Source organism: Papio anubis, chromosome 4, assembly GCF_008728515.1.
Source record: "Papio anubis isolate 15944 chromosome 4, Panubis1.0, whole genome shotgun sequence".
NCBI classification, from domain to species: domain Eukaryota; kingdom Metazoa; phylum Chordata; class Mammalia; order Primates; family Cercopithecidae; genus Papio; species Papio anubis.
In genome coordinates, this window is record NC_044979.1 from 50,307,430 (window position 1) to 50,321,566 (window position 14,137).

At 37.8% G+C, this 14,137-nt stretch overlaps 1 protein-coding gene across 5 annotated transcripts in view; it reads left to right on the plus strand.

Moving 5' to 3' along the window:
• The window catches only part of PNPLA8 (patatin like phospholipase domain containing 8), a 90,418-nt gene extending 86,464 nt beyond the window's left edge, over positions 1-3,954 (plus strand). For all 5 annotated transcript variants that reach the window (XM_009203701.2, XM_021936188.2, XM_009203700.4 and 2 more), the window contains exon 10: positions 2,898-3,954. In XM_009203701.2, coding sequence (XP_009201965.1) covers positions 2,898-3,172 — 275 coding nt within the window. In that variant the 3' untranslated portion in view covers positions 3,173-3,954. The remainder of the gene's footprint in view (positions 1-2,897) is intronic.
• Positions 3,955-14,137: the final 10,183 nt, after the last annotated feature.

Consider the following 14,137-nt stretch of genomic DNA (forward strand, 5'->3'; position numbering starts at 1 on the left):
GTTAAGGTATCACATCACAAATTGATCTATAGATTCAATACAATTCCTGTCAAAATCCAAGCAGGCTTTTGAGGGATAGAGATTAACAAGCTGATTGTAAAATGTATATGGATATGCAAAGGACCCAGGATAATGGTCTCCAACCTCTTTGGTCCCAAGGACTGGTTTCGTGGAAGATAGTTTTTCCACGGATCGGGGTGGGGAGGGGAGGGATGGTTTTGGGATAATTCAAGCACATTACATTTATTGTATGCTTTATTTCTAGTATTACATTGTAATATATAATGAAATAAGTATACAGCTCACCATAATGTAGAATTGGGAGCCCCGAGCTTGTTTTCCTGCAACCAGATGGTCTCATCTAGGGGTGATGGGAGACAGTGGCAGATCATCAGGCATTAGATTCACATAAGGAGCACACAACCTAGATCCCTTGCATACTCAGTTCACAATAGGGTTTGCACTCCTATGAGAATCTCATGCCACCACTGATCTGACAGGAGGTGGAGCTGAGGCTGTAATGCAAGCGATGGGGAGTGACTGTAAATACAGATGAAGCTTTGCTTACTGGCCCTGCCACTCACCCCCTGCTCTGCAGCCCAGGGGTTGGGGACCCCTGACCTAGAATATCTGACACAATTTTGGAAAAAAGAAAAAGTTGGAGGACTTACATCTGCTGATTTAAGGACTGTAAAACTACATTAAGCAAGGAACTGTGGTGTTTGAATATAGACATATAAATCAATGGTATGTAATAGTCCAGAAATTGATTTATACATGTAAACTCAAAAGACTTTTTACAGAGGTGTTAAGGTAACTCAGTGGGAAAGGACAGACTTTTCAACAAATGGTCCAGGATGATTAGATACTTATATCCACAGCGTTGACCTTTATCCCTTTGCACCATACACAGAAGTAACTTGGAATGCATCACAGTCATTCATGGCTACTATGCAGAAATACAATTGATTTTTTTCTATTGACCTTATATAACTTCAAACTTGCTGAACTCACCTATTCTAGTAGCTTTTTATAGCTTTCTTAAAATTGTCAACATAGGCAACCAGGTTATCTGTAGAGTTTTACTTCCTTTTTAATCTACATGCCCTTCATTTCCTTTTAATGCCTTACGGCACTGAAAAGGACCCTCCAGTACAATGCTGACTGGAAGTTGTGAGCCTAGACATCTTACCCTGTTCCTGATCTTAGATGGAAACCTGAATCTAAGAGCTGAAACTATAAAACTTATAGAAGAATATGCTGGAGAAAACCTTAATGACCTTGGGTAGGTAAGATTTTTTAGATAGGACATAGAAAATATGAACCAGAGAGGAAAGAAAGAGATAAATTAGACTTTGAATTGTAAATTCTGCTCTTTAAAAGATACTTTTTATGAAATGAAAAGGCAAGTCATACACTAAGAGAAAATATTGGTAAAACATGTATCTGACCCATCATGAGGTATAAATTTATAATCAGATTCAAAATATATAGAGAATTCTCATATACGTGTATATATGTATATATACGTGTGTATATATAAAAAATATAGGCTGGGTATGGTGGTTCACACCTGTAATCCCAGCACTTTGGGTGGATCAGTTGAGCCCAGAAGTTTGAGAGCAGCCTGGTCAATATAGTGAGATCCCATCTCTACAGAAAAATAAAAAACTATCTGGGCATGGTGGCACACACCTGTAGTCCCAGCTACTTGGGAGGCCAAGGCAGGAGGATCACTTGAGCCCAGGAGGTGGAGGTTGCAGTGAGCCATGATTGCACCACTGTCATATATATAGGACACAGTGATCTCAGTGAAAAAATGGGCAAAAGATTTGAACAGACACTTCATTGAAGAAGATATACAAATGACTAATAAGTACATGAAAACCTTCTCAACATAGTCATTATGGAAATGAAAATTAAACCACAAGATAACACTACCTCTGCAATGCAAAACTTAAGACTTGACATACTAACTTTGGGCAAAGATGTAGAGCAGTGAGAACTCTAATATATTAGCGGTTGGAATACAAAAATGGAAGACAGTGTGGCAGGTTTGTTGTTTTTTTTTGTTTGTTTGTTTTTTAATAAGCATACCCTTTACCACATGAACCAGCAATTTTATTCCTGGGTTTTTGCCCAAGGGAAATGCAATCATGTGCACATGAAGACTTATGTGTAAATGTTTATAATAGGGTTATTTCTAGTAGCTAAAAACTGAAGAGAGCCAGACCAGAACTGCAGAGAACAAATTGTGTTGTATCTATACAATGGAACACCATTTAGCAATGAAAAGAAAGGAACTACTGATTTATGCTACAACATGGATGAATCTCAGAAGTATTTTGCCATGTAAAAGAAGGTAGATACTTGTGATTCTGTTTGTATGAAATTCTAGAAAAGGGAAAGCTGGCACCAATTATAAAGAGGCTTAAAGGAAATTTTACAGTGATGGAAATGGCTATGTCATGATTATTGTGCTTACACAAGTGTATACATTTGTCAAAACTTGTCAAACTGTACAGTTAAAATTGGTGAATTGCACTGGATGTAAATGATATGTCAGTGAAGATGATCCCAAAAAATTAAAAACAACAAAAAAAGGAAGATTGGAAAGGGCATTTCAGCAGTGGTGAACGGTATGACCAAAAGCATAGAGAGAATAGAACAAGTAAACTAATTTCACAGAATAATGTGTTTTGGAAGATGAATTTTATCTTGTAGTTTTACCCATTACTATGGATTACTTCTACTGTTAGTTTGAATAATGAAATTAGTGAATCTTTGTAATGTGCCTAAAAAGAAGATAATTTTAAATAAAGATAAGTTAACAGTTCATTGCTCACTTTATCCCCTCTTTTCTTCTCCCCCTATCCTTTTCTTTTTTGCTTTAACAGAAGTCCATATAATGCTTGATGGCCTGTTACCTCCTGACACCTATTTTAGATTCAATCCTGTAATGTGTGAAAACATACCTCTAGATGAAAGTCGAAATGAAAAGCTGGATCAGCTGCAGTTGGAAGGGTTGAAATACATAGAGAGAAATGAACAAAAAATGAAAAAAGTTGCAAAAATATTAAGTCAAGAAAAAACAACTCTGCAGAAAATTAATGATTGGATAAAATTAAAAACTGATATGTATGAAGGCCTTCCATTCTTTTCAAAATTGTGATGAGTATATGCATATGGTCTCATAAATGAAGCCCTGTTCAGAAGATCCACCACATTCAATAAGGAATTGTGGGATTCGACATGAGTTAACTTTGAAATACTTATGAATTCTGGAGAATCCTGAAAAAGATGGTGCTTCGACCAGCTTGCACAGTACAGAGAATATTCTTGGTTACAGAATTCATATGGGAACTAGACTTTTAAGATGTTAATAATTAACTAAGCTTTAGTAACCTTACTGTGCTAGTTGGTTTTAGTAGATGTTGGTGTTATATTGTTTGATGTTTGAAAATTTATTAATATATGTGCCGAACAAGAAACCGAAAGCTATATTGTACTTTGTGTTTTTACTTTAGTCCTCATAATCATGTTAAATTTATGTGATCATTGATTTTATTTCATATGGAAAAGCTAATTTCTTCTTAAATTTACGTTACCTAATCTCACTAGCTATGTTCTCCAATCCACACTGCCTTTATTGTAATATCATCTAAATAGATGCAGAAAATGGAATTTTCTCTATTAAAGTATTTTACATTTGAAATATGAAAGAACCAGATACAGTTTTCTATTCAAATATGTTTATTTTAACATTGGTTAAAAAAAGGTGAAGTTCCTGTCAACCACTTTTTAATCCCTAAAATTTCAAGATAATGCTGTATTAACTTTTCCAGATCTAACACTAGCTTATTCTTCCCTGTTATAAAATGGTTTGAACTTACTGAGAAAATATTCCTATCATTAACAAAAATAAACTATTTAAATGATCTGTTAAAAGGCTAATGTCATTTTAAAATTAATTTTTGTTCATAATGTAGCTCCTCTTTAGCCTTTGAATACACCTGGCAGCAGTATGCTTAAAAATTACAAGTTAGGGCATGGCATGGTAGCTCACACCTGTAATCCCAGCACTTTGGGAGGCCGAGGCAGGCAGATCACCTGACGTCAGGAGTCCAAGACCAGCCTGGCCAACACGGTGAAACCCCGTCTCTAATAAAAATACAAATATTAGCCAGACATGGTGGCACACGACTATAGTCCCAGCTACTCGGGAGGCTAAGGCAGGAGAATGGCTTGAACCTGAGAGACGGAGGTTGCAGTGAGCCGAGATAGTGCCAGTGCACTCCAGCCTGGGCAACAGAGCAAGACTGTCTCAAAAAAACAAAAAGAAGTTACCTTTCTTTTAACTCCTTTGAACTGTCTGGATTTCACAGAAGTTGATAAGATGCACTTACATGGAACATTGTTTATGCCAAACAAATTCATCTTTGTTGTATCTATTTGTCACATAAATCCTTACATGGAATATTTAGATTTCTCAAGAAAAATGAAACAAAGGTAAGTGCCGCTTGTTTTAGACATATAAACCAAAGCTAGACCCGGTTGCCCAGATAGTCATACTGCTTCTTTGCAATGTCAGTTCACAGAGGCTGTGAGATGTGTTTCAAGGAGTGGAGTTGAGAGTCTGGATGCTAATCCTGTTTTTGCTGCAAGAACCCTTCTGTTTGTGACCTTGAGGAAGATAAATGTCTGTAGACTTTGCGTATCCCATTTGTAAAATGAGGAAAGCTAGCTGTAAAATTTTCTAACATCTGAGTTATATCAACTTTAGATATAGTATAAAATAGGAAACTACCAATGATTTCTAAAGATAATATAAAATAGTCCTTTCAGACCACAAATATTACATAATAACATGCAGCTAAGAACTTGTAAATGCAAGAAAAATACAAATAATTGGAAATCAGAATATTTCTGGGAATTCTTCGTAATAAAGCAAATTTCAAGCACGATAAAGTAATATTTATGCATATTTACATGTTTGCACCTCATCATGAGGTCAGTCTAGTCTTAAACTGATATAGTTCATCTGTCTTAAAGCTGAAGTTAACTATTTCCCTTATTTGTGCTTGACTTATTTCTTTCTTAAATAATGCATTACACAAGTGAACTCTGGCCATGGCTTTTTTTTTTTTTTTTTTTTTTTTTTCTTTTTTTTAAGTTTCCCATGTATACAACTCAGTCCTTTTTGTACTGACACCTAATATAAGCCATGTAGCATGGCGCCTACATATGCGCCGTGCCATCCCTATTTCTTTAGCTCTTTTCACTCTCGAACAAAAGGCAAACCCAGATGTGTGGTGCACCAGTTTTCAGCCGTTCTTGTCCTCATTTGTATTTGAAACTGGTTATCTGAAGAACTGTAATTCACCTGAGATAACCCTCATTTTATAACAAGGCCAGTGCTTGCTTTATCCAAAGGAACCCAAAAAGTAAATTCTGCAAATAATACAGAACAGCAATAGGAAGAGATGTGAAAAAGAATTTTCAGTCTTATACAGGTAAAATATTTGCCCTTTTCAAAAAGGCAAAGAGGAAGAATGGTCTATTTTATAAATATAAAAAATTCCTCAACTCATGTCTTCAAAATATAGAATAAAAATTGTTTTAATGCTCAGGTTTTCCTGAGTGTCCCAGAAGTCTTATTTCTATAGTAAATGGTGTACTGGTAATATTTCAGTTCCATTCTTGTTGCAGATACTATTCTTTATTAAAAATAGTACTTCACAGCCAGGGACAGTGGCTCAACCTGTAATTCCAGCACTTTTGGAGGCACAGGCAGGCGGATCACTTGAGGTCAGGAGTTCGAGACCAGCCTGACCAAGATGGTGAAATCTCTACTAAAAATACAAAAATTAGGCCGGGCACGGTGGCTCACGCCTGTAATCCCAGCACTTTGGGAGGCTGAGGTGGGTGGATCACCTGAGGTAAGGAGTTTGAGACCAGCCTGACCAACATGGTGAAACTCCGTCTCTACTAAAAATACAAAAAAATCAGCTGGGTGTGGTGGTGGGTGCCTATAATCCCAGCTATTCAGGATGCTGAGGCAGGAGAATCGCTTGAACCTGGGAGGCAGAGATTGCAGTGAGCCGAGATCACGCTATTGCACTGCAGCCTGGGCAAAAAGAGTGAAACTGTCTCCAAAAAAAAAAAAAAAAAAAAAGTGGGCATGCTCCTGTAATCCCAGCTACTCGGGAGACTGATGCTGGATAATTGCTTGAACCCGGGAGGCGGAGGTTGCAGTGATCCGAGATCGCACCACGCACCACTGCACTCCAGCCTGGGCGACAGAGTGGGACACAGTCTCAAAAAAAAAAAAAAAACTTCAGATACAGTTGTCCCTAGAGGCATTTGGGCTAGATGGGATTTCCCCTAGAGGGTGGAGAGAGCCGGGCCTGGGTTATAATTACACTATGCACTACTTCCTCCTAAGCCACATTTTTTTTTTTTTTTTTTTTTTTTTTTTTTTGAGATGGAGTTTTGCTCTTCTTGCCCAGGCTGGAGTGCAATGGCACGATCTCGGCTCATTGAAACTTCCACCTCCGGGTTCAAGCGATACTCCTGCCTCAGCCTTCCGAGTAGCTGGGATTCCGAGTACCTAGGGCCACCACGCCTGGCTAATTTTTTTGTATTTTTAATAGAAACGGGGTTTCTCCATGTTGGTGAGGCTGGTCTCGAACTCCCGATCTCAGGTGATCTGCCTGCCTCACCCTCCCAAAGTGCTGTGATTGCAGTCATGAGCCACTGAGCCGGGCCTGAAAGGAATCTTTTGAGGGGAAAGGGAGTCACAAAAGTATGCAGTCTGAGGGAATAAAGGGGAATCTTACAACTTTGTTTTGGTGGTAGAAGGGAGGGGCTCCCTTTGAGCTTTTTTTCCCCCAGCAACTAGTAACAGCTGAGCTGCTGATTACCGGGGTAGCTAGGATCTCTGAAGTTTGAAGTTCAGAATTGTACATAACCCGCTATGCCCTAGAAATGGGCCTAGTCACACTTTTGAATATTTCACAAGCGTCCGTGCCAGTAATGTGACTAGAACATAGATAACATTTGAGTGCTTGCTGAGTACCAGGAACTGAGCTCAGCAGGTTACATTAAATTGTCACAATAAGCCTACAAGGTGAATAGCAGTATTATCCCTTTGTTAGAAAAGTTGCCCAAGATAATTACAGCTAGAGAGCAATAGAGCTAGGACCAGTCCATTGTCTTAGCCAGAACTCTTCCTATCTCTCTTTCCTGGAATGTCCTTTGCTGGAATGTTGTGAAGTGACTTCAAATCCAGTTTACTAAACTGAATCTGTGAAATTTGGGGTTTAATCAGTGAAGAAATGTACTTGTCTCAGTAAATGTCCTCTCAGTCTTCGTAACTTCAGAGGGTTTTTTTTTTTTTTTTTTTTGGAAAAAAATTATTATAACATCAAATTATGTGAATACTCCTCTTTATCTCTTCATTTAATAACACAGTGGTCTTACCCATCTCCTGGAAAGTTTGCAAATCTGGGAGTGGGGAGAAGGGAGATTGTCTGGGGGAATCACCAGCATTTAGTACTCCAGGAGACAGATAATAAATAAATGGGATACACTGGGCATTGGACAGCCCCTCGTAATGAATAATTCTTCCACCCAAAATACCAACATTTCTCCCTTTTAGAAACTCTGAGCTACTCATCCATAAAATGCAAGTAATGAATTTCTTCCATGAGAAATTGAAGGTATACTTTGCCCAGTTAGGGTGCATAAACCATTTGTAAAATTCCATTCCAGATCAATCCCAGCTGAATTATTTTTGCATTCATTGCTCCTTTTCCTTTTTTTTTTTTTTTGCCAAGTTTAAATACAATCAAACTGTTCACTTAATCTCACTTTTTTGGAACAAATCTATGGCAATTACTCTTCCCTGACTAGGAAATAGGAAGAAGGGGATCACATTTAAAAAAACAGTTTGTTCTGTTCCTGGCAGGAGCTATCTACCATCCAAAAAAGATTCATAGAGTACAGATGTCCCTGGGCTAAACTGTTGGCTGTGTTGGTCCAAGGGTTTGATCAATGTCTCTCTCAGAAGTCACACTGATTGCTTTGTTTATTATAACCTTTATTCAGCTTGATGCGAGTGTATTGAAATTCATTACACTTCACAGATATGCATTATTAGCTTGGATAATTATTTTGATAAAGTGTTGACTGTAACGTTGACTTATCTTCATGATAAAAATCTTTAACATTCTTAATATAGATTCATTCCTTGCCTCTGAACAATATAAATTTTGAGATGGTATTTTAAGGACTTCGGTCTGATTGAATAGCAACAGGTTATATGGTCCAAAATGGTTGAATGTTCCAGTAATAGTTGTAGCTAACATTTATTGCCATTTATCTTCACAACAACCTTACGAGGCAGGTACCATCATTATTCCTATTTTATATAGTAGCACTGAGATGATAGCGAGAAAAGTCATATTTCTCGACTGCTTCCTCAATATCAATGGAAAATCATAAACCATATCATTAACATGTCTATATAGCAATCTTTCAAAAATTTTCTAGAATTACAAATACTTTAATATCCTTTCAGATATTGTAATGTAATCTACATCACATTTAAATAATTTATGTGTACTACTTAGGCAATTTTCAAAGATCAAACCAAGATAATGTACCCATCTAATAGAATATAAAATAGTTAACAAGTGCTACTTGGTAGTGCTCTTTTTTTTTTAACTTTTAGGTGTGGGGGTACATTTGAAGGCTTTGTTACATAGCTAAACTCATGTCAGTTGGGTTTCTTGTACAGATTATTTCATCACCCTGGTATTAAGACCAGTACCCAATAATTTATCTTTTCTCTTCCTCTCCCTCCTCCCACCCTTCCCCATCAAGTAGACTCTAAGTGTCTGTTGTTTCCTTCTTTGTGTTCATAAGTTCTCATCATTTAGCTCCCACTTGTAAGTGATAATGTGGTTTTCTGTTCCTGCATTAGCTTGCTAAGGATAATAGTCTCCAGCTCCATCCATGTTCCCACAAAAGACATGATCTCGTTCTCTTTTAGGCTGCATAGTATTCCATGGTGTGTATGTACCACATTTTTATTTATCCAGTCTGTCATTGGTAGGCATTTAGGTTGATTCCATGTCTTTGCTCCTGTGAGTAGGGTGGCACTCTTTCTTATAGCAGACACTACTACTGACTATGTTTGTAAAAGATAAAGTGATCAACAACAATCCAAAATTCTGTCCAATTATCTGAGAAGAAAAGAAGGTTATATCATCTTATATTGCACAGTATGCCCAACATGCCTTGGTCTAGAAAAGTATTTAAAGTAGTATTTTAATTAAGTTGGCTATCAAAGTAATTTTAAAAGAACATGAATGCAATTAAAAATAGTCCATACCTTGACCAAGCAACATAATACTAAAAAGGAAAAAAAGAAGCCACCAAACGTCTTGTGGCAAGTTCTGTGTCGTCTATATGAATACACATTCACCTGTAGGAATCTTGAAAAAGCAAGTGTCTTTCATTCTGTTTTGTACATTTGGATCACATTTTTGAAAATGTTGTAGGAGAACAGTCATTGTGCTTTTGTATTTATGGTAATTATGAACACCCTAGGGAATTCTTAATCAAAAGTTTTTCAAATTGAAAAAGGTAAACAAAGTCAGTGTAATTTATATCACACTCTGCCTTTCAGATTTGGTCTTGAGAACACAAGTTTTTGAAAATAATGCCAGTAGAATTGAGAGTTATTTAAAACTACAATTTTTTTTTTCTATTTTTTAATCATTGAAACCCCAGTCTTGTAAATCGCAGGTGCTGTTATTTTGCTAGTTTTGAATGAACACGTTTGGTATCAGGATGCAGTTAATCCATACACATCTAAACATGCCCTTATGCTTCCATTTCCTATGTTGAATTATGTGAAAAAAAATGCCCAAAGCTGACACTCAAAAACTGTAGAAGTGGTAGAACTCTAGACGATGTTAGTATATAATGCAAATATCTGGTTTTTATATGCATGTAGAGTGTTACAAGAATATACATACTTCAAAGGTCTTGATGAAGTTTAGATAGTATAGAATTTTGTAATATGGTTTTTTACCATTCTCATTTTTTGAGCATGGGAAAGTAGCTATGTCCTAATCTGGTATGTGTCTGCAATAGCACCCAGGAAAGAACCGCGACATCTGGTTCATCACAAGCGTAATCAAGCTCAAGTGAGATTAAGAGCTCAACTCCAACCCTCTTTTGAGTAATTTTCACAACCAAAAAGTTACTTTAAAATACATATATATATATATATCTTGTATGCACCAGAATGTTAAGCCTTGCAATCATTTGAAAACACCTGCAAAAGTCACAAACTCAATATTAAAACATGCACCTGAAACTATTGTATTTGCTTTTTTCTGAAGTTTGAGAGCAAAAGGAGGGAAAGTCCTCATTGGGCAGTAAATAATTGAAATTGCATAGTTTTCTTTGTTTTATCTAACTATATTATGCATTCCCAACTCAATTTGCCATATGCTGCTTAGAAATACCTCACAGCTTGTGGCGTGCTGCTATTATAGACACATTGTAAGTCCTTAATATTTTTCTTAAGTTAGGCTTAACTGAATCATCTGCCTTACACAATTATAGGGAAATGGGAGAAATGCAAATGCTTTAAAATGTACTTTTTGAAAGAATTTATTTTCAAGATACAAAATGGGGCTTCTCCCTTGTGCTGGTAAGTAGAATCACAACTGGGACCTTTTTCCTGAGTGTGAGCTGGGAGACCTTCTAAACAACAGAAATTGCACATTTCCTTTCGCCTAATGCCTAAGGTAAATTTCATTCATACTGTTTGGTGTCATAGGCGGACTCAGTATGGGCCTTCTGGGCACAGAATAAAAGGTTTCTTTTGCCTGAGAATGAGCTTTGAATAATCTTTTTGACCAACATCTGCTAATTCTATAGCAGATGGGTTTGTCGTACAGATTATTTCATCACCCAGGTATTAAGCCCAGTACCCAATAACTATCTTTTCTGCTCCCCTCCCTCCTCCCACCCTCCCCCATCAAGTAGACCTCAGTGTCTGTTGTTTCTTTGTGTTCATAAGTTCTCATCATTCGGTTCCCACTTATATAAAGTGATAACATATGGTATTTCATTTTCTGTTCCTGCATTAGTTTGCTAAGGATAATAGCCTCCAGCTCCATCCATGTTCCCGCAAAAGACATGATCTCTTTTTTTTTTATGGCTGCATAGGATTCCTTCTAATTTGGAATCTTCATTTTGTCAGATTGAATATTTTTATTGGGCTCTAACAAACTTACTCTCACAACAACTACGTTCCCTTATGAGGGCAGAGCCCTCATGACCTAGATACCCCTCATTTGCACCCCTCTCCCATTGCATTGGGAATTATTTCCAAGACATGAAGTTTGGGGGACCATTCAAACCACGGCACAAATGGAACAAAATGGATTTCATTGTTGTCCAGTTTTGTATCTAGTTTCTCTAAAGTCCCTCAACAGAGCGCACAGGAGGTAACAAGTTTTGTGTTAAATATTTAAAAGGTATATTTTCTGTCTTATCTTGACAAACATATAATCATAAAGACCTGGAAGTCCAGGTTTGAATTGAGAATTCTCAGACTCTTCAGAATTCTGTGCTGGAATATGGTGACATGGAAACAGCCAGTCCATGGCCCACCCGACTTAGTCCTGAACTTTCAAAAGCTTCAAGCAAACTTGGGTGAACTTTCCAACCCACAAGCAAGTTATATCAACATCCTGCAAACCATCCCCACACCCTTGCATCAGCTGTCTATGAGGCTTTCTGTTGTGTATACCAGCAGAGCAGCCCACTGTCTGTTATGTGGGGAAGGGGCTTTTCCAAGTCCCTACAGAATTCTTGGATCCTAGGTACCCAGATATGTTCTAGAAGGAGGAGATGGTAGCATTACCTCTAGGAGGGTCAGAACAGGGCTTTCTTAAAGCACAGGGTCCAGGGTAGAGCAGGGCTTTCTAAAATACTGAATTTGCTTGTATTTTGTGAATTTTTGACATTTAAAAATATTTCAATACCTTGCATCTATTAGGATGGCTACTCTCCAAAAACAAAACAAAATAGTGTTGGCGAGGATGTGGAGAATTTGGAACCCTTGTGCACAGTTGGTGTGCAATGTAAAATGGTGCAGCCACTATGAAAAACAATATGGTGGTTCCTAAAAAAAATTAGAATAACCATATGATCTAGCAGTCTCACCTCGAGTATATATTCCCAAAAATTGAAAGTAAGATCTCAGAAAGATATTCATAACCCCATGTTAATAACAGCATTATTCGTGAGAGCCAAAAGGTGAAAGCAATTAAGTGTCCATCAACAGATGAATGGATAAACAAAGTGTGATATATATGTATGATAGAGTATTATTAAATAGAAAGGAAATTCTGACACATGCTACAACATGGATGAACCTTGAGGACATCATGCTAAGTGAAATAAACTTATCACAAAAAGACAAATACGGTATTATTCCACTTATATGAGGTACTTAGAGTAGTCAAATCCATAGAGAAAGTAGATTGGTAGTTACTAGAGCCTAAAGGAAAAGGGGAATGTGGAGTTTGTTGTTTAGTGGGTATAGAGTTTTAATTTCACAAGATAAAAAGAATCCTGGAGATAAAATGTAGTGATGATTGCATAACAATGTGAATATACTCAACACAACTAAACTGTACACTTACAAATGGTAAGATGGAAGTTTTTTTGTTTTTTTGGAGACAGTCTTGTTCTGTCGCCCAGGCTGGAGTGCAGTGGCGCAATCTCGGCTCACTGCAACCTCTGCCTCCCGGGTTCAAGCGATTCTCCTGTTTCAGCCTCTGGAGTAGCTGGGATTACAGGCATGTGCCACCACGCCCAGCTAATTTTTGTATTTTTAGTAGAAACGGGGTTTCACCATGTTGGTCAGGCTGGTCTCAAACACCTGACTTTGTGATCCACCCACCTCAGCCTCCCAAAGTGCTGGTATTACAGGCATGAGCCAAGATGGAAGACTTTTTGTTATGTGTATTTTACCACAATTTCAAAAATATATTGAAAAACTTAAAGTAAAATTTAAATTGATGCTTAAAATAAAACATAAACAGAAGTACAATGTCAGTGTGCATTAATCTAAGATCACTTTTCTGTTTTAAAATGCAACAAAACAGCCAAATAAGAAAGCTTTTGAGTACACCATTCATTTATACTCAAGAGTATTATTTCTAAAGCCGCTTCCTTTCTTCCCTCCACAGTGAATTCGTCTTCATTGTACCTATTGTCTGTTTCCCCCTTAAGCCAGAAATGAAGGGCACATATCAGAGTGTTTCTCAGCATCTCTGTTTTCCAGAGCTGCAATTCCCTGTCCTTGATGACCTCATCTGCAATGGCTGATTGCACACTGACCTTGGCTAGTCTTAAATCTATGCAGCAGAACCTTTGTACATTCTTGTAGACAGAAACTGTAGGAACAGATGGAGAAGTTGGCTACAGGAACATGGTTATTATCGCTGAAAATGTTCCTTCTCTTTCCAACTTGGTTCCCCAAGCATGGCTCAACGTGGGTTGAGCCAAGCATAAGATCTTAGTGACTCATAAGCTCCCAGAGAAGAAATCCACATATAGCCGCCACTAAGGTCACATTTTCCTCCAATTGCTTGAGCATTACATCTTTTCAATAGGTGTAGGGATGCTGTGTTGCTAAGCATCAGGCAATGATTGGGTTTCAAATTTCTGGTTTCTGTTTGACACGTGCCCAAATGGCACCAGAGTGGCAAATAGAATTCTGCGGTGGTGTGGCAGATGGTGAGGAGAAGCATGGGAGAGCAATTGGTGTTTCGCATCTGTGGAAACTGTCCATTGCTTACTGGTCAGGTGACGTATGAAACTGCATATCCTATTATTTATATATTACAAATACATAGGCACATATCCTAATCCATAGTGAGTAATAATCACCCACTGTGAGGCTGCAAGAGGTATGGGCCAGCTGAGACTGTCACTGGCATCCAAGAAGAAAAAGGACCAGCTCTGGGCAGAGTACAGTGAACGGTCAACCCAGGCCTGGCTCTAGGAGCTCAGTGTGACCTGGGGTATGGCGCTAAGAGCT